The 23,624-nt window shown below is 39.5% G+C and overlaps 1 protein-coding gene across 3 annotated transcripts in view; it reads left to right on the top strand.

Annotated features, from left to right (window-relative positions):
* The window catches only part of mef2d (myocyte enhancer factor 2d), a 61,509-nt gene that overhangs the window by 28,619 nt on the left and 9,266 nt on the right, over nt 1-23,624 (top strand). Inside the window, exons 2-11 of one of the 3 annotated variants that reach the window (XM_066682672.1) lie at nt 77-523; nt 2,443-2,646; nt 8,622-8,756; nt 13,626-13,833; nt 14,701-14,757; nt 17,153-17,331; nt 18,059-18,088; nt 20,335-20,449; nt 20,760-20,979; nt 22,941-23,009. In XM_066682672.1, coding sequence (XP_066538769.1) covers nt 470-523; nt 2,443-2,646; nt 8,622-8,756; nt 13,626-13,833; nt 14,701-14,757; nt 17,153-17,331; nt 18,059-18,088; nt 20,335-20,449; nt 20,760-20,979; nt 22,941-23,009 — 1,271 coding nt within the window. In that variant the 5' untranslated portion in view covers nt 77-469. The remainder of the gene's footprint in view (nt 1-76; nt 524-2,442; nt 2,647-8,621; nt 8,757-13,625; nt 13,834-14,700; nt 14,758-17,152; nt 17,332-18,058; nt 18,089-20,334; nt 20,450-20,759; nt 20,980-22,940; nt 23,010-23,624) is intronic. The other 2 variants (XM_066682673.1, XM_066682674.1) reach the window with 2 other exon arrangements.

Below are 23,624 nucleotides of genomic sequence, written 5' to 3'. Positions count from 1 at the left end.
TGAATATAGAAAATGTGATTTGTAGTAACACAGTATATTTATTTGTCTAACTCTTGCATTCTTCTCATTTGTTTAGGCCTGTAACTCATCATCATCATCATCATCATCCTCATAATCATCATCATCAACACCATCCATCATCATCAGAAATTTTTCTGCTGAGACTGGATCACAACAAGGACTCAAAGTGGATGACTTGTGGACCATGATCTGAAGGCCCTGCCCAAAGGCCTTGCTCTTTCCTTCCTTCTGTTTTCTCTGAGGGAGGACAGCCGTGAGCAGCTGCTTCAGGTGGAGCAGAGAAAGTGAGGGACAGTGTGTGTGTGTGCGCGTGGATGTGAGAGAGAAGGACACGCCTCAGCATCTTTAGTGGGCCTTTGCGCTACTCAGGATAGACACAACCTCTGACCTTTAATCTCACTACGATCCCCACCCTGCCCCCACTCCTGCCCAGACAAGCACAGCAGACATGGGGAGGAAAAAGATCCAGATCCAGCGAATCACAGACGAGCGGAATAGACAGGTAAGTGACTGGGCGTGTGTGTGTCTGTCTATCTGTGTCTGTATTTATCTCTCTATCTGCCCTCTGTCTGTCACCATTGTCCCTAACTGTTTGTGTGTGTGTTCTCTGACAGCGTTCTGAATTTTGTGATTAATTGTGTTTAACAAATTAAAATCCAAATCAGGGTGTTAGGATGCATTGAAACTTGGTTTTCATGCCATCTGTTTTATTTAGTGGAGAATCTATTACCAGCAGCCTGTGCTTGAGAAAGATTTCATTTACATTTATAACAAATTTGAAGCATGGAATGTGAAATCTGTTTAGTTTCAGAATCTCTGCAGACTTTTTAGGTCATAGTGACTCACACGGCCGTATTCTGACTGGCCCAGGTGTACTCATCTGCACTAACCTGGTCTGCTTTTAGCTCTTAGTCAGCTCCTTTCTGCCTCAGGTGTACCTGTGCAGCTAATCACAAACAATTACATGTAAGTGGTTAACAGACACGTTGAATGAATTAAGTTGTTCCACTTTTTTAATCCGTGCGTTAATTAAAACGTACCTTTTATCACGCCAGCCCAGACTAAAATACATGATACTCAGAGGATGCCTGGTGTTCTTCTAAATAATAATTACTCCTTTATTTCCTTTTCTGTAAAACATCATTCTAACAGATTCTGTGATTCAACAGTGTCAGTGTTTGTTTGTTTTATTTTTTATTTACTTTTTTACTGTTAGATGTTGAACAAAAAGCATGAACAAACTCTGTAGCAGAGAGTTGTAGAGGCATCTGCAGAGAGATTTTAGCAAGGAACACTAAAATCTAACACCTCTCTGCTGCAGCCAGCAGCAGGTGAGTGTGTGAGTTTGTGTGCTTTGAGTGTGAGTTGTGTAAAGGTCAGTAGATAAGCACACAGCCCCAAGGTTAATTGGATTGGAAGAAGAAGCGAGAAGGACCATGTTGGTGTTTCTACCTCCTGCCACAAGTGCACATGTATCTTCTTGCCGAGCTTTTCACGTTGCTATTGGTTACCTGCAAGTCTATTTTTGATGCCAATTACGTTGGGCTTGTTTGTGCTGAATTCCATGTTGGATGGAGAAGAAGTAAGATTAACTGGTTATAAACTTTGTCTTTGTGCATTCTGGAAAAGGAATGGCATTCCAATGTCTGTGGAGCCATGTTTTTATGAGAAAGTTTATTTTTCCATGCAAATCCCATCCATCTGTTTTTAACTAATAATTAATTGCAGTACCACATGAAAAAACCCAAAGTCAGAATTGTTATCTTTGCCATGTGGTCAGCAGTTTAAAATTCAGCTGGAAATCCCAAATGAGGCACAGTCTTTTTGTTTCTGATTATTCCAGGGTTTTTATTATTTGGGGAGAATATTGTTTTTTGGCTTTGTTTTATATTAAATATTGCTTTGTGTTCTCTGAAGTGATATACGTCAGCAGATATATTGTGGTCAACACAGGTGTTTGTGTCTATCTATCTTCTTATGTGTCTGTGTTTGCATGGAGGTACTAATGGAGAAAGTATGATTGGAAGAGAGTGGTTTTAGTGCCTATGGAAGCAGCTCTGCAATAATTTGATTTGTGCCAGCAGGGAGCACAAGTTATAAAAGAGAAACAGAAGGCAGTACATTTCTTGTTTTCCACTGAGATGCGTCAGTGTAACATGGTGGGGGTTAAGTCTTGTCACTGAGATAAATCAAGTTGATGAATATTTCTCAGAGCACTCTGTTAAAGTAGCGCTGAAAAATGAATTGTTCATAATTTTTGTTCATGTAGCAAGGATTCTTCTAATAGTACTTGTTGCCACACTGGAGTTTTTATATTTATATATATATATATATATATATATATATATATATATATATATATATATATATATATATATATATAATCATTGCTCCTGTCTTCTGATTGCCTCTCTCCAACAGGTGACGTTCACCAAACGGAAGTTTGGACTGATGAAAAAGGCTTATGAGCTGAGTGTGTTGTGTGACTGTGAGATCGCCCTCATCATCTTCAACCACTCCAACAAGCTCTTCCAGTATGCCAGCACAGACATGGACAAAGTTCTGCTCAAGTACACAGAGTACAATGAGCCTCATGAAAGCAGGACCAATGCAGATATTATAGAGGTAATATAGACATTCACAGCTATATATATATTTGCTTTAAGAACTTCAAAAAATGATTTACAACTTATTTGAGTATCCCTGTTAGTGGCAGGAAATTTTTCTGCATGTTACTGTATTTGCAAACCAGTAAAAGTTAATCATCTTTGTTTTAGGGAAACAGGTTCAGATAATCTTTTTATATATATATAATTATTATTTATTTTCGTTACAACTGAAATACTTTAGTACTTTCTGTAGTACTACCCTTTTGTTTGCTCGTTGTTCTGTCTTTTATCTCCTGTTATTCTTCCTCCTGAGCAGTGCCGTTTAGATGTTGTATTGTTTTTAGATCTCCACTGTGAGTTAGCTTAAACACTTCAAATACAGCTCTCTTCCACTGCTAAGCTTTCTGCAGGGGACAAGAGAAAGAGTGTGAGCTAAAAGTGTGGGGGGGACATGGCCTCCTGTGGGCTTGGGCCAGAGAGCAGCTTGCTGCTGGTGTAGGGGAGGTTTAGAGGCTTATGGATCTCTATACGCCGCTGGCTGCCTGCCTGGAAGATGGTGGGACAGCAGAGGTAGGGACAGCTGGACCTTCTGGCTCCTCCTGGCCTTGGCCTGAGACACAAGGCTGCACACACACACACACACAAATACACACACACACAACTATAAATGCACAAAGCCCAACCTGTATCTAGCCCTAATACACCAACAGATGATTGATGCTATTGCATGATGCATGATTATAAAGAAGCCCAAAATATGAATTCAGCTTGATATTTAGATATTTTACTTTTTAAAAATGAGTATGTGTATATGTATGTATGTATATATAATTTATTTATATATTTTAATGGAAAACCTTTGTGTTTTCTTTAAATTGACCTTAATCCACATTAGTCCGTTTTCAGTCAGGCACTTATAGTTTGAGTCAGATGATAGTGTTGTGGTAAATACAGCTGTGTGTGTATTGTTCACCCTGTGACAGAAGGCTAGGCTAGTAGAAGTGCATGCTTCCTATTGGCTGCAGCTGCAGATTGTTAGTTATTGTGTTGTGTGTGATAGAGAAAGAGAGAGTTTCTGTGTGTGTGTATGTGCTGTGGTAGGGGCGTTGGGCTGCTGCAGGCCACATCAACTCAAGGCTGACTGGTCTGCTCTGTATGCGTGTGCACACACGTGTGTGTGCGTGCTTTACTGTGTTCAGTGGGCTGGAAGACCTCCTCATGTAATATTGAGATGCAGTATGCAATGGTAGGAACTCCAGTTGTGCCTGAATTCCAGCATCTGATTAGTATATATCCACTGTTAGACCATACCATTCCTCATGTGCAGCAAACACAAAATGCTTCTTTTCTTTTTTTTTCCATTGGAAATAAACCAGTGGGTGGCACAGTAAAAGTTGTGATCAACATTTAGTGGCCCACATGCTACTAGCTGCCCAGTACTACTGTCACAATATAATGGTATTAGATTAATTTTGGTTTTTGTTTATGATGAACTCTAATTTGTGTATTTCTGTTTTAAAAAAAAAATTCTAAAATATAACTTGGAATTAGATTGGAGTAACTTTATGGCGAAGTATAGATGAAAAATACAAAGGGGGGAAATACACTACAGTGTGACCAGAAATTAGAATTCTGGGGGTTGGCTGGTGTGTGGGGGTCGAGATTTTGTTTTCTCTTAGAAAACTTATGAAATCTAATTAGTGGAGAATCATTCAAATGCCGTTATTGATGAAGTGCTATTTTGAGCACATTGTAAGCTGTATGGACTTGTGTAAACGTAATACCAGGCACAGGCATCATACTCTATGTAAGAACTTTGGTCCTGAATGCCACTGTTTCTGTCCGCACAGTTTGTCCTTTAGGTGATCCTATCAAGTGAAAATTATCAAATATTGCTCCCTCCGATTAAATTTAAGAACTTTTATCGACTTGATGAGAGCAGTTCTGTTAGGGTAGTTTATTTGAAATTAAAGAAAATGAATCCTTGGTCTTGGTGAAACAATTTATTTGTTAATGCAATTAACTGATCAATTATTTACATTACTCATCAGTTTGAATTCATCATTATATATCACAGAGCACATTACTATTTTACTTCTTTGCTTGGGTAAGATTCTCTCAGTAAGAAGTGCTTTCTGTATAAATTATAGAAAACTGATGTGCGCATGTGGTTTGCCCTGAGAGAGAGGGAGTGTGACAGAGAGGGAGAGAGATCCCCCCCACCCCCCACCAAATATATTGTACACTGTACTGTGTGCACACAAAACATTCACGCACATGTGGGCAGGCATGCCTGCACACTACCGCATGACTGAGCAGCCATGCATATGTATGTGGTTTCTCTCTCTCTCTCTCTCTCTCTCTCTCTCTCTCTCTCGTGCACTTGCTCACTCTCTCTCTGAGCTGCATGTGCTGTGTGTGTGTGGCCTGCCTGCATCTCCTGCCAGAGCATGTTAATCCGCTTCACTGCAGCTTCCAATGAGAGAGGGAGAGTGAGGGGGGACACAAGCAAGAGAGACAGAGAGAGGGAAAAAATGAGGGAGAAATACAGAAAGGATGTCAAGATGTATATCAAGATGGAGTGAGAGGAAGGAGAAAAGGAGAGAATGAAGGAAGGGAACTAGTGGGTGGAGGGGTGAAATGAGGGATGCCCTTTTCCTAAGCGGCTCACTGGAGAGGACTGAGGGGACTTAAAAGATTTTCTCATTGCCTGGATTCCCTCTCCTATTGAAGGGGAGTCCCACAGTGCGCAGAGAGCCTGGGAGGTTATAGTAGTACTACAGTTTATTCCCTGCAGTCACTGCCTCCTATTTAGTGCATTTTAACCATGTCACTCTCTGCTAGCAGCTAGCCATTAACTCTGGTCTGAGCCTAAACGCTGTGTTTTACTGACTGCATGATCATGGAGAGGCATAGGTTGAGTGTACAAGCCCCCTGCCATTGACTCTGCCGTGCTCCCTTCGGCCTAATCCAACTTTACCATGTCAACCAGATTCCCCCTCCCTACTTAAGACTTGTCACATCCCTGCATAATCTGTCTAGGCTGGAAAGGCAGGCTCCCATGAGCCCCTTCAGCCATTGGACAAACAGAGCAGAACCGTTCTCCAGGCAAATTCGCCTTCCAATTACACTTGTACAATATTGATTTTCCATGATTATGGTTTATTTACAAGTTGTTAAATGCAATTATTGTTTTAACAAAACATATTAAAAGTACAATTTAAAGCCATGGAGTGGCACTGTTGTTGTGGTTCATCTGACACACAAACAAATCGGACAGCAGTGGCGCCTTCCTGCTGCATTGAGTAATTTCTAGTCGTTTTTTTTTTTTCAATTTGTGTGCTGGATGGAGCACCAATCTATCATAGGACATCACACACTCACACATTCACTCACACAAGTTTGGACCAGATGCGGGCTTTGAACCCACAACCCCAGGACCCTAGAATTGGGGCACAGTCTGCTGAATTTAACTCTCATCCGCATTGTCTTATGTATATATGGGAATTATTTATTTAGTGCTTCCACATGTATACCAGTCATGAGTTCTAAAGTTAACCATCTGCCACTACCTTAATCAGCAACATTTCAAAGGTTTCTCTCACCTCCCAAGATACATCATCAGATGGGGTGTTTCCTAAAACCATACACTATAGGATGTGAGTAAGCAGGTTTAAAACAAATGAAGCAAGAGTTTTTTTTATGTAATTTTAACAAAAGCAGAACTGGACAATTGGATCAAAACAAGCTGTAGGATCATAAGACTTCCTTAGTAATATTCTAAATCAGAAATAGTATCAATACTAATTACATTTACTAGCAATAAATTGAATGTCCTCTTATATTCTGATGGATTGAAAATTACTGGGTTGTAATTTTCTCAATAAATCTTACACTACATTTAGTGTAATCCAAAGCATAATCTGCTTGCTGTAAACAGCAGAAAAGAAAAATAATACTTTATAAAACTTTATGGAGCCAGACGTAAAACTGCATGTTTAAAGCCAAATTTATTTAAGCTGTTCTCAACCATTTTGTTATTAATTAATACTCCATAACCCCCCCACACACAGTGCACAGAACAGCCAATAGAGAGGCTCCATTATTCCCATGTATAAATAATGGACAGATTGGCAATGTGATGGTAGAAAGTGCCTTTCAGAAGGAGCCGCAGGGCATCAGAGAGAGGAGGCGGAGAGGAGGAAGGATCTGTGCATCTCCATGTTAGTGTCTCTGTTCGTTTGGCAGGCCGTGGCAAAGCCGTGGCTGCGAGTTTGTTCTCCAGGGACGGCCCCGGGGCCCTGAACACACTCCACACAGCGCAAATGGGACGTGACATTACATTCTGCCTCCACGGACAGCAGCCCACACTAACCGCCCCTCCAACCGCCCTCATATATATATGAGAGAGAGAGAGAGAAAAAGACTCTGAAAGGAAAATAAGCACTGGGAATTTGAGAAGGATGGAGGGATGGATAAATAGAGGGCAAAAGAGGACAGCAGTGAGTCAGTAGAGTCGTGGGAGAGGAGAGAACATTAGATTTGGAAATGGAAGAAGAGAAAACAGACCTGGATGGCAAGAAAAGTATGTGAAAGAGAAAGAGAGGGCAGCAGCTGAAAGGGCAGCGAAAGAAAGAGAACGGAAAAAAGAGAGAAGCTGATAGAAGAAGGGAGGAGAGGAAGCTACAGTGTGGGCTTATAGTGGGAGGGATAGAGGAACGCAGAGTGAAGAAAAAAAAAGGGAGGGGGAGGTAGTCGGGGAGGGGGAGGGGCAGAGCTTTAGCCAGTCAGAGAGCGTGCAGCTCTGCAGGGGAATCTTACCCTGGCAACACAATAGAAGCTGGGCACATGAAAGAGAGAGCCAGCAGGGAGAGTAGCGCAGGGACAGGTGAACAGATGGACTGGGCCCAGAGACAAGCTGATCAGCTGACACACACTTCTCGCTGTGTGTTTATGCTTGTATTTATTCCTAATGAGGACTTGCGAGGTATTCGACAAAGTGAGATTTCAGAGTTAGCCTGGTATCTTAATCCCAAATTGCGAGTAATCCCATGGAAACATCTCCTTCTGTTGGTTAAACTTGACGAAATCCTGCTTTGTGCCATACCTCCCACCCCACCCCCAGGTGTACTCATAATAAAAACATGAATATTTTGTTTTTTATGAGGACAGCCATGGTGTCAAAAGAGCTATAATATCTCCTTGTCATTATGGAGGTATAGGTTTTGGGTTCTGGTTTATGTGCAGGCTGGCGTTTGTCAACGACACAGTATCCAGGTATCATTGGTCAGTCCTCACAAAGTTATAAATGCCACCATATTATATGTGTGTGAGTGGGAGAGAGAGAGGGAGGAAGGTGTGAATTAACAAGACTCCTATAGTCCCTCTTGTCACTGCCTGATGGAGGTTTTCCCCCTTTTCTTTGAATCACTTATTTCTGTATTCTATAGCTAATTATATTTTATGAAACAAGAACTTGGTCTCTGTTTTTAATAATAATGAATATTAGTGTCGGATTCCCTGAAATATATAGTCCCTCAGCAATTGATGTGGTTTTATTATGCCAGTGCAATTTTAAAGGTTTTTCTGTGCTTATTTTCACACTCTTTAACTGGTGACAGAAGAGTGTTTTTTGTGGTGGTCTTGGGGAGAGCCCTTTTCTTGTTGGATTGCAGTTCCAACAACAAAGCAACTTATAGTAAAGCTTGTAGGGGAAATCTTCTCATAGCACCAGTCTATTGCTAAAGCTAGACCCACCTGACTCAAACTCAAACGATATACACAGTTTTCACTTCTTTGTTTCTCCTATTAGCTGTGTCATTTCTATTTTGTGCACCAGAATGTCTCAAGTCTCTGTGTTAGATTTAATCTATATTTGAGTCTATAGAACATGGGAATGTGGAATCTATCTCTTTGAAATACATTGACTTTGTTATTGAAAGTGAATCCAATCTTATGTTTTCTTCTCTGTCTTGTTTTGAACCATGTAAGACATTGCGAAAGAAAGGGTTTAATGGTTGCAACAGTCCAGAACCCGATGGGGACGACTCAATTGACCAGAGCCCCCTGCAGGACGACAAGTTTCGAAAGAGCGATGAACTGGATATCCTCTTCAAAAGATATGGCGTGAGTATCACTGTTTCATCTGCTGTTCTAATGCCCTTCCCTCTCTCTCTCTATCTCTCTCTCTCTCTCTCTTCCTTGTCCTCTTGCGGAACTAAGGCTCTGAACAAGAAAGAGCACCGGGATTCGGAAAGCCCGGACCCCGAGGAGCCCTTCTCGCTCACGCCTCGTACTGAGGAGAAGTACAAAAAGATAGACGAGGAGTTTGATAAAATGATGCAGAGCTATAGACTGTCAGTGAGTACCAGTGTGAAGGGGGCCATTCTCGGCCCAACAACCAACTCACAGAGCCTGCTGTCAGCCTGGCAACCAACTCACAGAGCACCTGCCAACCATGTTTCACCACCCCCCCCCCCTTTCCCCACAATCCCCTCTGAATGCATGTGCTCGGGCACAAGAGGGTCGTCTGATAGCAGAGTGCAATAATTGTACTGTGTTTTATCCCTTTTACTCTCCTGAAAGTTGCTCTAGCAATATATGATTTGTGGCCTTGTTTCTTACGTTGGCTGTATTCAGTGAAATTTATCCATAATGACTGATGCCTGTATGTTTGCCAGGAATACACATCTGACTCATGGGACTTCCCTTTTATATATTGAGGAAGAAATGCATTGCTTTTTGGCTCTGTCTGAAGAACCTCGCTGTCTGACCAGCTGAGGAAGGATCTGTTAAGCTGGAGACACAGTGTAGAAACATGGACCACAGTCATCCACAATAGTATATATGCAAGGATTAAAGGCTTAAACTCAAATATTTCAGATCTGTAGTGCAGAATGACGACCAGGCTACCCAGCACACCATTCATAGGAGATGGCAAACAAAAGCATACAGCACCAGTCTTGTCTCTCCTCTTCTCTTCTCTTTTCCCATCCCTCTTGCTCTTGCACCTTTTTCTCCCCCCCCTCCCCCCTCGGCATTCTAATCTTCATCTGACAGCCCACAGTAATACTATACAAACCATAATCCCTCTCATTAGCCCTCTTTAGGAATGTATGTTCTAGGGACATACAGAAATACATAATAAAGGGAGACAGTTAAAAATATATATTTTTTATCTATGTTTTTTTTTAACACGGAGTAGTTACATCCATTTACTCTCTGGTTCTAGGTTTTTGGTCATGAATTTACTACAAATGTAAAACTGAACAAGTTTTTCCTAGCTGAACTGGAATTTCCAATACAGTACTGCATAAGTCTGCTCAACTGGTGTCTGAAGGCTTTTCATTCAGTGACATGGGTACAAAGCTAATAATTTCCTGTCAGTCTGAAACCCCATTTTCCATGCATAGAGCAGTCAGATCCCAGCTGTGAACCATATTCTTATAGGAACCATTTTGATAAAATGATTTTTGTCCTCCTCCTTCTCAAAAAGATGTGAAGCATCTGAATCCATTGGAGTGTTCAGCTATATTCTATGTATTTTTTTTCCCCTTCTAGAATCTGTTTATAGTCTTCTGTTGAAATGTGAACTCAGGCTGTGCTTGATTGATACAGGGCCAAAGAATGAATGTGTGAGGTCATTTGTAAAGCATTGATTACCTATTGAATAAATTCTAAAGATAACTGTGACCCTAGAAGAAGAAACCAAAGGGAAAGATTTAACGTAGGACTCTTTGCTATTATGGTGTTAATTAAAAATATGAAGGTCATAATTGAGTTAAGCTTGTGATTGAGTCTATTTTCGTTTGGTGTTTGAAGTTCTCTGAATTTTTGGTAAAAATTTGACCTATCACAAATGGTACTCACTGAAGTTCTGTTACAGCTTAGTACATCTGAATTCATTTTAAAGATCCTACTTTAAAATAACAGTTCTTAAGTTTTGGGGGTTTGAGACTTCTGTGGTGATGTGGTCTCCTTTCAGAGTGGATGAGTCTGAAGAGTAGTCAGAGTGGCGTATTCTCACAGAACTCAGTAGTTGAAGGAAATATTTTAAGGATGTAAAGGAATTATATTCTGCTGTCATTCTTATTGTTCTGTATTTAGGATTTAAATAATTTCAGTGTGGAGACATTGTGACAGGTCTATGCACAATAGTACCTTTTAGTTAAAGGTAAAAGGGGTTTTTAACTTTTAATGTACTTTGGTGTAAATACATTTCAATATGACATTTTCAGCATATTGTTTTGTTCATTTTAATGAAAGAGTCACACAGAGACAATTGCATCCAAAATTAAAAAGCAGTAAAGTTGTGTCTCAAGGCTTTCTCCAGGGTGCAATGAAACGAAAATAAACAATCACGTTCATTGAGCAACAGAGAAAACACTGGCTATAAGAGTAGATAATGGTCAGTTAGATTGTAGCTATTAGATTGATTGCTGTCATCACTAAATACCTTTTTCTCTAAGAGATTATGCAGCACTGTAGCAAGCTACATCAAAACACACATGTACATGTGCTTTAAAACTGCCCTTTCAGATTTATTAGCAAGATAAATCACTGATTTGCTGTACTGTACAGTTATTATAATTGTGCTGTACTACACTGTAACACCAGTACATTGTTACAGGTAACACAATCCACAGTAATGATAGCTTGGCTGCTTGTTGTAGTAGCACAATGTTGTGCACTCTATTTTTTTAGAAGCTCTCTTCCATTTTAATTTTACATTGTTTGATTTGACAATGGGTGAATGAGCAGATGGAGACTGAGTTTGCTGTTTTGATATCTCCATTTTCCCAGTAGGTCTCATACTTAGTTCTATTAACTCTTTTGCTCAGGCAACCAAGAACAGGTGATGGATCTTTTTAGATGTAGTACATATGATCTAAGTACATTAAGACTACAGCACGGTGATGCAGTTTATTGTAACATTTTGTCCCCTCCCAACTTAGGAATACTAAAGAACTAAACACACCATTACCTCTGTTTAAATGCCTTCTTCTGTGCTGTCTTTCATAGAGATTTCTGATATTGAGGGTCCTTTATTTTAGTTTGTTAATCCAGATAACCATGTGAAGGGGTTAAAACAACAGCACTTTTGCAATGAGAGTAGTGTAGTAGAAGTATAGTCCAAGTCTAGAATGTGGAGGAGTGACAGCTTTTGGAGATGTTGCAAATATTATTATGGCACAGTGCACTCCTGTTTAGAATGATATGCTCAATATAATTTGCCCAACAAACAAATTTTCATTATACAAGAAATACAAGGTTTTCTATAAATAAGTATTAAGCTCTGCTTGAATTAAAACATTTAAGTTTGGATAATTATGTTCAGTTATTAAACCTATTTAGTAAGCTATAAATCACATTTATTGGTCAGGGGATTGCAGTAGATCAGTGAAAGATGAGAAAATCCTTTGTGGTTTGGGAAAATGCAATGGACCACGCTGATCAGATATGATGTTTCAGTATTCAGAATAGCTCACTGTATTGTCAGTAAAGTCACGCAAGGAGGCAGATTGACTTCCGTTTAAATTGCTACATTTCCAGTTTCATTTACAGTCAAATTGTTTTTTTCCATTAGAAATATGACTGATGGGAAGTTGAGATGAGGAACTATTATCTTGGTCTTGCAACTGTTAAGCCGGTGCTTAACTCCTCACTGTCAGTGTGGGTATATTTGTCCATACAGGAGCGTTCTAGATTCTGTGTCCTCACAGTTCTAGAATGTTAAATCAGCTGTGCAGAAACAGAATGTTCTAGAACTCCCTTTTGGACTGGAGATCTGGAACTGTAGTTATGTAGAGCTCTGTTTTCCTCAGTCTGGCTGTCAATATCAGCCTCTGGTTGAGTCCAGAGCGCTGTCCAGTGTTGTATGCTTACTGTTTTCATCCTGCTGTACTCTCCCAACTAACCTCCACCCTCCCTGCCTGACTTGTGTGCTATGCTGTAATACACTGCTACTGTCTGTCCCCCCAGGCCACCAGCATGCCACAATGAGCTAGCAGAGTCAGGTTTTACTGTCAGCTCCTCCTAAAATCTATTTGAAATCTTATTTAAACTCATATTTAAAGCATGTCCAGGATTTACCTGGTACATTCATGATATGTTAATAGTTGATTCCTCTAGAAGAATGTGACCAGCTATACAACTGTCTTTAGTACTATGGTATTCAAAATATGAAAAGTATCAAATAAGGCTTTTTCTATTCTTTTCCCTTTTGTTTGTACTTTGAGACAGTTTGGCATTTATTTACATGACTTAAACAAAGATATTGGAGAACATGACAGCAGGAAAAGGACAAAAGAGCAGAACATTCAGACAAAGTCTGTTAAACTGGGTCCCTCTCAGGACACAAGAGGCCCGTTGCAGCCCACATTCTAAATTTAGCGGCCCTGTTTTTTTTGTGGAGGATCATGGGAAAATGGGTCTCTTCAGAACTGCTGGACAGTTTGAGTGCACAGAGTACTGGATATGGCCTGTCCCACGTCACCAAGCGCCAATCAGCACAACTACTCATGCCGAACAACAATATGTATCCACACTGTACATCAGCCTGCGAGGACCATACAGCAACATAAAGACTTAGTAATCTGGGCCTGAAAATAACTTTCTAAAATAACTAAAGCTATTTTTGGTTTTGAAATGTCTAAAGCAGTCTGAACATTGGACTAAATATCTTTTTGCAGATTATATGAGAGTAGGAACACAGATAACTAGCCCCTTTAATATTATTCAGATAAAATTAAATTAACTTGCTCCTCCTCTGTAGCTGCACATGTTCTGCTTTTGGGAGTTTGCGCAAGTCACAGGCATGCTATTAATATGTGTGTGTGTGTGTGTGTATGTATGTGTGTGCTTTAGTGCATATTGTATGTATGTATGTATGTATGTATATTTGTGTCATTGAGTACGTAATGGTTGTGCGTGTTCGTGTGTGAGAGAGTGAGGCAGTCGCAACACTGACTCCCCTCTCTACCTGTGCTCTCTCAGTCTGCAGTGCCACCACCCACTTTCTCCATGCCAGTCACAGTGCCGGTGTCCAATCAGAGCCCTCTCCCCTTCAGCAATCCCAGCAGCCTAGTCACCACCTCCTTCGTCACCTCTACGCTCACAGACCCACGCCTGCTGTCACCACAGCAACCACAGCTGCAGAGGAACACCGTGTCTCCTGGCCTGCCGCAGAGACCGGCCAGTGCAGGTGAGAGAGGTGTGGAGAGGGTCTGGGTAACTTGAGGACCAAGAATTGAGACGTATTAAGACCCTGATGATAAAGTGATGGTGTGAGGAACTGCAACTTTCCTAGTGTCCATTGCCCTTAGAGAACGAAGAAACAAACATCTCACATCTATAAAGAGATAGTGGCTACCAAATTGCATTGATTCTCCCACATTTGTATAGGTTGATGGATCACACATTATCAGGTCATTTTCACATGATCAATTTGGAACCCTTTGATGTTCCTTAAAATCAAACAAGCTGGTTTTAAATGAATGTTGTAATATACTAATATGCTTCATTAAAACAAGCAGTCCTGGCTGAAATACCACATGATTCCAGTATGAAAGGGCAACAGAACTGTTGTAGGCTCAGTAGGTGGATAAACAGTATGTTTAAAAAAATTATATTTTAGGCATATAAATTATCTTTAAGAACATTTAATCAACAACAATAAACTTGGAGTGTGTAAAGTATGAAGATGTGGAATCCAGAACTGTTTAAATTGGCTAGAATTATACCTGTATGGGTTAAATTTTCCATTTAACCCAGGTTTATTTGAAATTTAATTTAGCTATTATTGCTAGTGGTTACAGATAATGAATTAATGTATTATTGCTAACAATCACTGTTCAGTAGACCCCTAAATCTTTGCAACCTTTTTGAAGAGTGGGTTAAGAAAATGTGTTTTGTATGTACGTGCAATGTTTCCGTGACTATTGGCTTGCAATATCAGATGAATGAGTCGCTAAGTGCTAAAGAGTCAAAATATTCTCTCTCTCTCTCTCTCTCTCTCTCTCTCTCTCTCTCTCTCATATTCATATACATATATCATCTCTCTTTCTCTCAGGTGCTCTTCTAGGAGGTGACCTCAACAACTCAAATGGGGCATGTCCAAGTCCAGTGGGTGAGTGACCTTCATTGGTTGGGGCAACTGTGTCTGGATACACTGGTAGAGTTATTTACGTTATCAAAGTTGCCTGTGGATGGGTACCCTAATCTCACAGCATATCTCAGACAACCCCTGCCACTCTATGCGTACACACACACACACACACACACACACACACACTGTTAGTCATCAACAGCTGAGGGTCACACGGTGCTCTCCAAGCTTGTAAACAGCCAGCCCCAAGGGATCATGGGAAGGGGCAGGGTGAATAAAATGACATTTGACAAATCTGAATGGCATGAATGGTGTGGACTACATGTTCCCCTCCCCCTTTCCAGTTCGTGCACACACAAGCAAACACACACACACACACCTCCTGTTCTCTCCTGTCCTGTACCCTCAGCTGTTACCCATATCTCACTTGTCTGTGGATCTGGGCTCTGCAAACCCTGCCCAGGGGCAGTTCAGACCTGGCCAAAGGTTTCTCCCTAGCAGCCTTGACACACTCTAACAGCTGTAGATTCAATCTCTTCACTCCTGTTCAAAGAGCAAAGTGTGACCAGTGGACGTTTTAGAGATCACAGGGCACTGGTCAGTTTGTTGTGTAGTGACTGTCACAACAGAATGGTTAAGATGCCCTGTTACATGTTTGAGGAGAATTCGGAGTACCAAGTACATCATAGAATATGGTTTGCTTGGGTTGCGTTGTACATCTTCCTTCTTTCCTTCCGTCCTTCCTTCCTCCCTTCCTTTTTTTTATATTTTCTTTCCTTTCTTTCTTACTTTGTTTATCTTTTTCCTCTTGTGTTCTCTCTCTCTCTCTCTCATTTACTTTCATCTGTCCATTTCTTCTCCTCTTCTCTCTCACTCTCTCTTTTTCTTGTTGTCCACCCCTCTGTCCTTCTCTGCCTCCATTCTCAGCTGTTGCTCTTGAGAAGGAGCTCAGGGAATGTCAGCATTGACGTCACTTCACATTCCTGCCATTCCCGCTGCCGGCCTGGAGTAATCGGACCCTGAGTTGGGGGGCTGGTGGGGCAGGAAAACTCTGAGGGACATGAGAGAGGGGCTCATACGTATACACGTACTTAACCAGCAAATGCCATGATACACTCATAATCATGGCATATATTTCCAGACACATACTGTCCATATATCTGAGTTATGCACTCATAAACAGCTATTTTTTCAAGCACTCTTTCCCACAAATCTGAGCTAATGGTGAGCCTGAGTTTCCTGGTCCTGAGGGCAGCTCAGTGGCCCAGCCCTTCCAACCACAGTGTTTCAGCTCTGTATGAAGCATGTTTCCATTCAAAGCCAGTGACGCAGCCAGTAAACACATGGCATTCATAATAAGCTCCACCAATACTTTTGTTGCTTTGAGACTGGATTGTCTATTGGGACTTGTGAATACCACACAGCAAAAAAAAATCTAGATTTGATCCTGGGGCATTTCCTTAATTTCCCTTGCCTGATTTTAGCCAGTTTCAGGATATTAATATCGTTATTTTACTACCATTGATCAAAGAGCACAATGTTTTTATCATTATGTTTCAGTAATACTTGTGAACTATAATAATGTACTTTTGTATGGTATCAGAAGAAACATTATAACAAGTTAATGTATTAATTTAGTAGTTTATATGTCATGTTATATTAAGCCAGAATATTAATAGTTATAAAAGAGTATATTATTTCAGGAAATATAGAGAGATTGGAGACCACAGTTTACCTTCAGCCCTCTTAAAACCACAGGAAAACCACATCTCTCGCTCTCTTGCTCTCTCTCTCTCTCTCTGTGTGTGTTTCTTTTCCCCCCTGTCCATTTGAAACACTGCCCTCTAGTTTAGTCCACATGAAAGATTTTTTTTTAAACTTGCTGTTCCCAGCTGAGAAGATATATACTCATACAAAACATAAAAAGAATCAAATGGATATGTGTTTTCCCCTGGATTTTATCCACGCCACTCTCCCAGTGGAGGTGAGAGATATGTAGTTTCAGTGCCAGTTGATTTTCATTCAAGCCCTTGGTTTCCTTTTACAGAGCCCCGTGCCACACGGACACAGATTAAAAACCACTTGCCATTAATCCCCCAATTATGTCATAATAGGTTTATAAGCCTGGAAAACAGGGGATTACATTTGCAACACTGAGCATGTGTTGTTACAAAATGCAAATGACATGGTGGGATGGACTGTAACAAGCTTAGTCCGAATGTTATCCTGCTGTGCAAATATTCAGCTGCTTTGTTTTTCCTGGTCAGACACAAAATGCGTCAGATGTCCACAGGGGCAGTACGTGGGTGTGCATGCATGTGCGTGTATATTTAAGCAAAGTTTTCTTGAAGGTTTTCTGGGGTGTGAACACTGTAAATACAAGTATCTATTGACACATTGCTCCCTCTCTCTGCAGCTAATGGCTACATCAGTGCCAGGGCCTCCCCAGGCCTCCTTTCTGTCTCCAACGGCAACAGCATGGGGAAAGTAGTTCCGGCCAAGTCTCCCCCTCCGCCCAGCCCTCAGATGGTGAACAGTCGTAAGCCGGACCTCCGGGTCATCACCTCACAAAGCAGCAAAGGCCTCATGCAGCTGGTGAGAACAACAGCAGGACACACACAGCCCAGCTGGGCCAAAATACACACACACACACACACACACACACACACACACATATATATATATATATATATATATATATATATATATATATATATATATATATATATATATATATATATATACACACACACACAACTCTGTGTGTGTCTGTGACAAATTATCATAAACTATTACTCAAATAAAGCAAAAATAAAATATATCATTAGATTGTTGTTTGAGATATATCCTCTCTTGTAAGTCACTTTGGATAAAACATCTGCCAAATGCATAAATGTAAATGTTGGAGAGTGCGTCTGTGACAGTAATGAAATAACAGCATTTTTAATTATCACTATATAAATTTGAGTGTGAAGATTTTCCTTAATGAGTTCTTTGCTGTCTTAATGGAGTTTCATAAGTACCTGTGTTGCTTCAGACCTTAAAGCATTCATCTTTTAGAGGAAGTTTTCTGGTTTATAAACCACAGTTGAAAGGATTTCAATTTTCTGTTGTTACTGTTTGTGGTTTGTACAATGGTCTCACATCTATGTACAGCTCATATTCAACTACAGATTTAGCAAATATACCTGTTAGTTAGGGGACCATTCATACATTCTTTCCCTTTGGAGCTTGTTTATTAAGGGTGCAGATGTGTGTGTGTGTGTGTGTGTGGAGAGTTGTAATCCCTGTTTTTTGTCCGTTCCCTCTTTGCCCCCTGCAGACAGATGAGGAGTTGGAGTTGGTGAGTGAGGTGAATATAGCTCCCTTTTACTAGACTGTTGTGCTGTGAAGGTTTGGACAGTCAAAGATGTCTGTTGTGCTGTGAATGTTTGATGGCTTTCACACACTGCCATGCTTGACTTTTTGTCAGAGTAGAGTCCTTTTAGATAATGAAAACAGTTGTAGCTGTAGTTTGCATGCTCCAACAGGGATTGTAATCAGTGTTCCTTGCGCATTAATGTAGTAAACAAAATATGTTTGTTCAGACTAAAGCCTGATTAAAATTATATGGTACAGATATTAGTGGGCTAAAAAATGTTGAAAAGTTATATTGCCAAGCACTATTTTACATTTTAGGTTTTAATATTATAGTTGATTTTAGTTCAGCAGAGCCTTGCTGACTGATATATATAAAAATTATTAGTTTTCTTCATAAAGTAAGCTAAACGTTTTTGGTATATTTTCCATGTTTTTATTTTAACAGTAACATTTTGTCTTCATATTGCCTAGTTCAGTCAGAGAATTGAGAACTAGGTTGACTCTGCAATGAAAAATGTTGCCACTATACAGTCGGGTCCAGAAGTATATGGACAGTGATGCAATTTTTTAAAATTTAGTCTTTGTAAACCACCACAGTGGATTTGTATAGTAAAATTTCAAGATTTATTAATTCATCTGTAATTGACAGGGTTTAACAAATCTTACAGCCATTTTTTTGCATAATCTTACAGAGACTCAAATGTAATTGGATAAAGTAAAATAATAAATGGAACAATTATTTTAATTTAAACAGTGCTTTGCATTGAATGACTGCCTGAAGTCTGGAACCCATGGACCAACTACAGATTTTCCTCCTTTGAGATGCACTGTTGTCCGTTCTCTCTTGTGCTTTCTGGTTGTTTGTGGGTCTTTATGCCTTCAGTAAATGAAAAGCATTCTCAACTTTGATGTCAGGTGACTGCCACTGAAGAATATTCCATTTCTTTGCCTCAGGAAGCTCCTGGGTTGCATCTGCGGTATGTTTTAGGTCATTATCCATCTGTACTGTGAAGCCTTCTATCATTTTCGCGGCATTTAGCTGAACCTGAGCAGAAAATATAGCACATTACTCTTCAGATTGCATCCTTTCAGTTCTATAAGCAGTCACATCTTCAGTAAATACCAGTGACCCAGTTCCAATGATATGCCTAAGATCTTGAGTGAAGCCATTTTTCTTGATCAATTCTGAGAAATACTTAAACTATTCCCAGGTTTTTGGTGGGTTTTTTGTTTAATTTTCAAAGTTTTGTTCAGTTTTTAAGCATAATATTAACAATTGTTGTTGTTATTATTAGGAGAGACTATGTTAAAAAAATAAAAAATTCTGAACTACTGTTGTAATATTTTTGTTAAACAACATTTTTTTAAAATTGAAAGTCTACACTTCAGTAACTTTCAGATTTCTTTGTATTAAACGGATTGTGGTGTTGTACATGGGCTAAACAATAAAAATTGTGTTACTGTGTAAATACTTCTGTAATAAGTCACCAGTATCAGCAGCTGTCAGCTAAGCAGTGTATTGTGCATAAGGGTTTTGTGCACATAAACATGATGATCATCAGGCACATCAGGCATGCTGGATCAAAGCCAGAAAGAAGCCAAACATAAACACTTATTTCTGGGATGTGTCTTGCATGCTTTCTCTGTGTGGGCTTTTTTTTAGGAAAACACATTTGATTTGGTTTGCATAAAGTGTAAGTGTATTTTCTTTGTATATAGCAGCCCACTGTGCAAAGGTGTGTGAGGTTTTATATGAATACATATTCTGCATGTGTTGATACAATTATAAGGCATTTATTTTGTTTTCAGTTTGATCTGTTAAAAATTCCCATCAGAGTGCATTGCATGTGTTTGAGTCTGCATGATACACAGTGGGTGATTTTTAATCTTCATGACTATGGTACCGATGAAGGACGAAGTAAGATGCTTTGATGGTTGGTGCAGAACTGGTGGCACCTGGAAAAAAGACACTTCAGAATGTGTTTTTACTTTTTCTTTTTTTTTTTTTTTTTAAATCCTGTCTGACACTCTCTACAGAGCTGTGAGCTGCATGCTTTTGACATGATGCATGATGTGTAATGTCAGGAGCCTGCAAGCCAAGTTTATCAGTGAAAAGTCATAGACACTGTTCCAAGTGTCAGTAAATATATATATATATATATACTGTGCCCAAAAAGGTGCTGTGCTTTATCCTGTAAACTAAAGTTAATCCTGTCTGTCTTGCTTTCCATTCTCCAGAATGCTCAACGGTTAGGTGCCTCCCAGGTGACCCAGCCTCTCACCACTCCAGTGGTTTCCGTGGCAACGCCCAGCCTCCTGACCCCATTCTCTATGCCAACTGCCTACAACACAGGTAAGAGAGTGATGTCATATATTTTTTTTTTTTTTTTTTTTTTTTAAATCAACAGTAATCCTTCAAGCAGTTATTGTATTTTTTTTCTTTCATCTCTCTCCATTTATCTGTGTTTTATTGTTACATTTTGTAAACATCTTTCTCCTTGGGACTGGATCCTGGTTGCATTTACTTTGTTTTCAAATTCCTAAATACCTTCTAAATTAGCTTCAAGACTTAGTACGGACCACACACAAGGCTGCCTTTGAATTAAAAAGGAGAACAAATCTGCATAAATCTACATCTCTTTTTCTTTCGTTTCTCTCTGTAGAGTATCAGCTGACGAGTGCAGATCTCACAGCCCTTCAGGCCTTCACGCCACAGGGTGCGCTGTTGCCAAGCAACGTGACTACTTGGCAACAGCAGCCGCCATCAGTATCTCAGCAACCACAGCAGCAGCCATCAGTATCCCAGCAACAGCAACAGCAGCATCAGCAGCAGCCACAGCAGCAACCACAGCAGCTCAGCCTGGCTTCACTCAGTAACCTTGTGTAAGTACAAGCACATTTGTTTGGATGCACATACACAAACACACACTCACACTCCCTTACACACATACCTGTGTTTTCCCACCTGCACAAGTATAACCTCTGTGGGTTCCCACAGGCACTATTTCTCTTCCTGTTCACCTCAGATATTTTACACCAGAATGAGAGTGTAAAGCATTTGGGCCTTGAGTTACACATTCACCCCAAGACATATTATAGGCTTGTAACCAAGGTTAAAAAACTGCCCCAATACAATTATTTGAGTTGCAGTATTTTTATGTTAGTTTAATAGTTTTCAGCAGTAACCTTTTACATATGTTCTAATCACACCAATAGGATTTATGTAAATAAATGTTTTATTTAGATTTTGTCATGTGTTTGTGGTGCTAGATGCAGGCAGCTTTGACGAAAAACAGCTAATTAGATATATGATCACTTTTTGCTTGATATTAAAGACTTTTATATAATAAACAAATGAGTGAAATACTTAATCCTGAATATTCATACTTTCTAGAATATTAAGGAAGGCTCATGATATGTTACACATCAATAATTGAATGTTTTTTATGATTATTTCTTTTTTTTTAGTAACAGTAGTAATACATATACTGAAATTACATTTATTGTTTGTTGTTACAAGTTTTATTTTTATTTGAAATTTAATAAGACTTTAGGCTACAAGGGCCCATTACCATGGTTTATTTAGCAACACACAAACGGGTCACTGGGAGAACACAGCATGAAGTTGCAAACTTTTGATGAACCTTAGTAGGAAGGATAAGGTTTTTAGGATGTTCAAAATCAATTTATACCAAAGACATCTCTTTTAACTTCTGGTGTAGTCTGAATAATTTTGGTGATTTATACCTGGTACTAAATCCAACAAAACTGAAGTTTGGTACCAAACCTGAAAGCTGGAGCAGAGCAAAACTCTGTGCATCTCTGGTTAACTCTTTTTATTTTTTTTAATAACCTCCCTCAAATGGCAAGAGTTTCACAAGCTGTGCTAAATCACACTCTCCAATCAGTTTGATTTGCCGAGCTGGCAGCTGTGTGCCATGTGTGACAAGCTAGAATTTATCTAGATAAACAAGCATTTGTTTCCCTATGGAAGTGTGTGGGTTAATTACAGTACTTAATATCACACTGTTATTTAAATTGCTGTTCTGTTTTTCAAAGATTTCTGTGAAATGTATGACTTTTATTTGTAGTATTATTTTTATGTATAATATTTTAATCTTAATCTAATAATTTAGATACAAGAGCTTTAATGTAAAAATACTGACAATATTGTTATATACTATACTATTAAAAAAAGGCAAGTTTTGTAGTTGGGAATATAGCTAAGACTGCATTTAAAGAATTGTACATCACCTGTACATAATATTAACACATTCAGCTTTGAATTGAATTAGTATATAGCTCCAGGCATAGATCAAGAGATGTTCATCTGTATGATTGATTGGATATATATATATATATATATATATATATATATATATATATATATATATATATATATATATATATATATATATATAAAATTAATTTATTGGATGAACACTTGAGTCATGCTGCACCACACTAACACACAAAGTCATTCAGATTAAGGCTAAAGTACATAATCACAGTAGCAGGCAGTCTGTTGCCTGTGTATTCTGCATGAGAGGTTGACCTATATAGCAGCTATGCAGACACATGCGTGGAGTTCTGCAGTTGGCTCTGGCTCAAGGTGTATTAGCCATGTGTTCCTGACTTCTTCTAGCTGGGTTAAAGATATGCGTGATAGTCATTAGTCTCTTTTGCATCGCACCAATGACCACACTTGTTAACACAGGTTTAGTGCAGGGAGCTTAGTGGGGGGTGTAAATCTTCTCTAACCTGCCCTCTATATGTGTGTGTGTGTGTGTGTGTGTGTGCGTGTGCGCGTGTGTTTGTGTGTGCTCTCTCTTGTCTGTTTACAGCATGTGGGGTGCAGACAAACAGAACGGGGAGATGGCTAACTGCATCTCCGGTCTGGCTGCTAACCTCAGGTGAATAGGCCACTAGGGGAACTGTTATTTAGCCAAACTTGCACTGAGTTGGCTTTTCATGTGCTGTTGTCCTGTCTGCAGTCAGTATGGGTCAGGTCATCATACTGCCTCCGACAGAGTCTCAAAATTTGTTTGTTTCTACTGCCCAGCAGACCATTCTGTCCACAGCACTCCTCTCTTCAGTCATGCCTATGTTAAGCATTGCTTTGTGATCCTTTGGGGGTTCTCTTTGTTGCTTTACTTTGCACTATATCTGTGTTTGTTGGGGTTGTCTAGGTGAATGTCGGTGAAGTCATGCTTTGCTTTGTTGTTGTAAGAAAATATCTAGGTGTTTTGGTTTTGTTTGTATGTTTATTTTTTTTAAATACCCAGCACCCCCTAGTGCTCAGTGGGTATTGGTTTATCTCTTAAGACTGAAGTGGCAACCTGTGACCACAAGCAGGTTAAAAGGCAAGTTCAGTCATCAATACCGTCTGGTTGATTACATGAAAGGGGTAAACGATATAAAATTAAGGCCAAAATTAAGGGGAAAAAAATATATATATAAAGCCAAACTAAAGAGGTTTATTAATTAATTTGTTTTTTATTTTTATTTTTCCCCAAGATTAATTTTCT

The sequence above is a fragment of the Hoplias malabaricus genome, chromosome 10 (genome assembly GCF_029633855.1).
Source record: "Hoplias malabaricus isolate fHopMal1 chromosome 10, fHopMal1.hap1, whole genome shotgun sequence".
NCBI lineage: Eukaryota > Metazoa > Chordata > Actinopteri > Characiformes > Erythrinidae > Hoplias > Hoplias malabaricus.
This window is presented reverse-complemented; position numbering and strand designations above follow the sequence as displayed.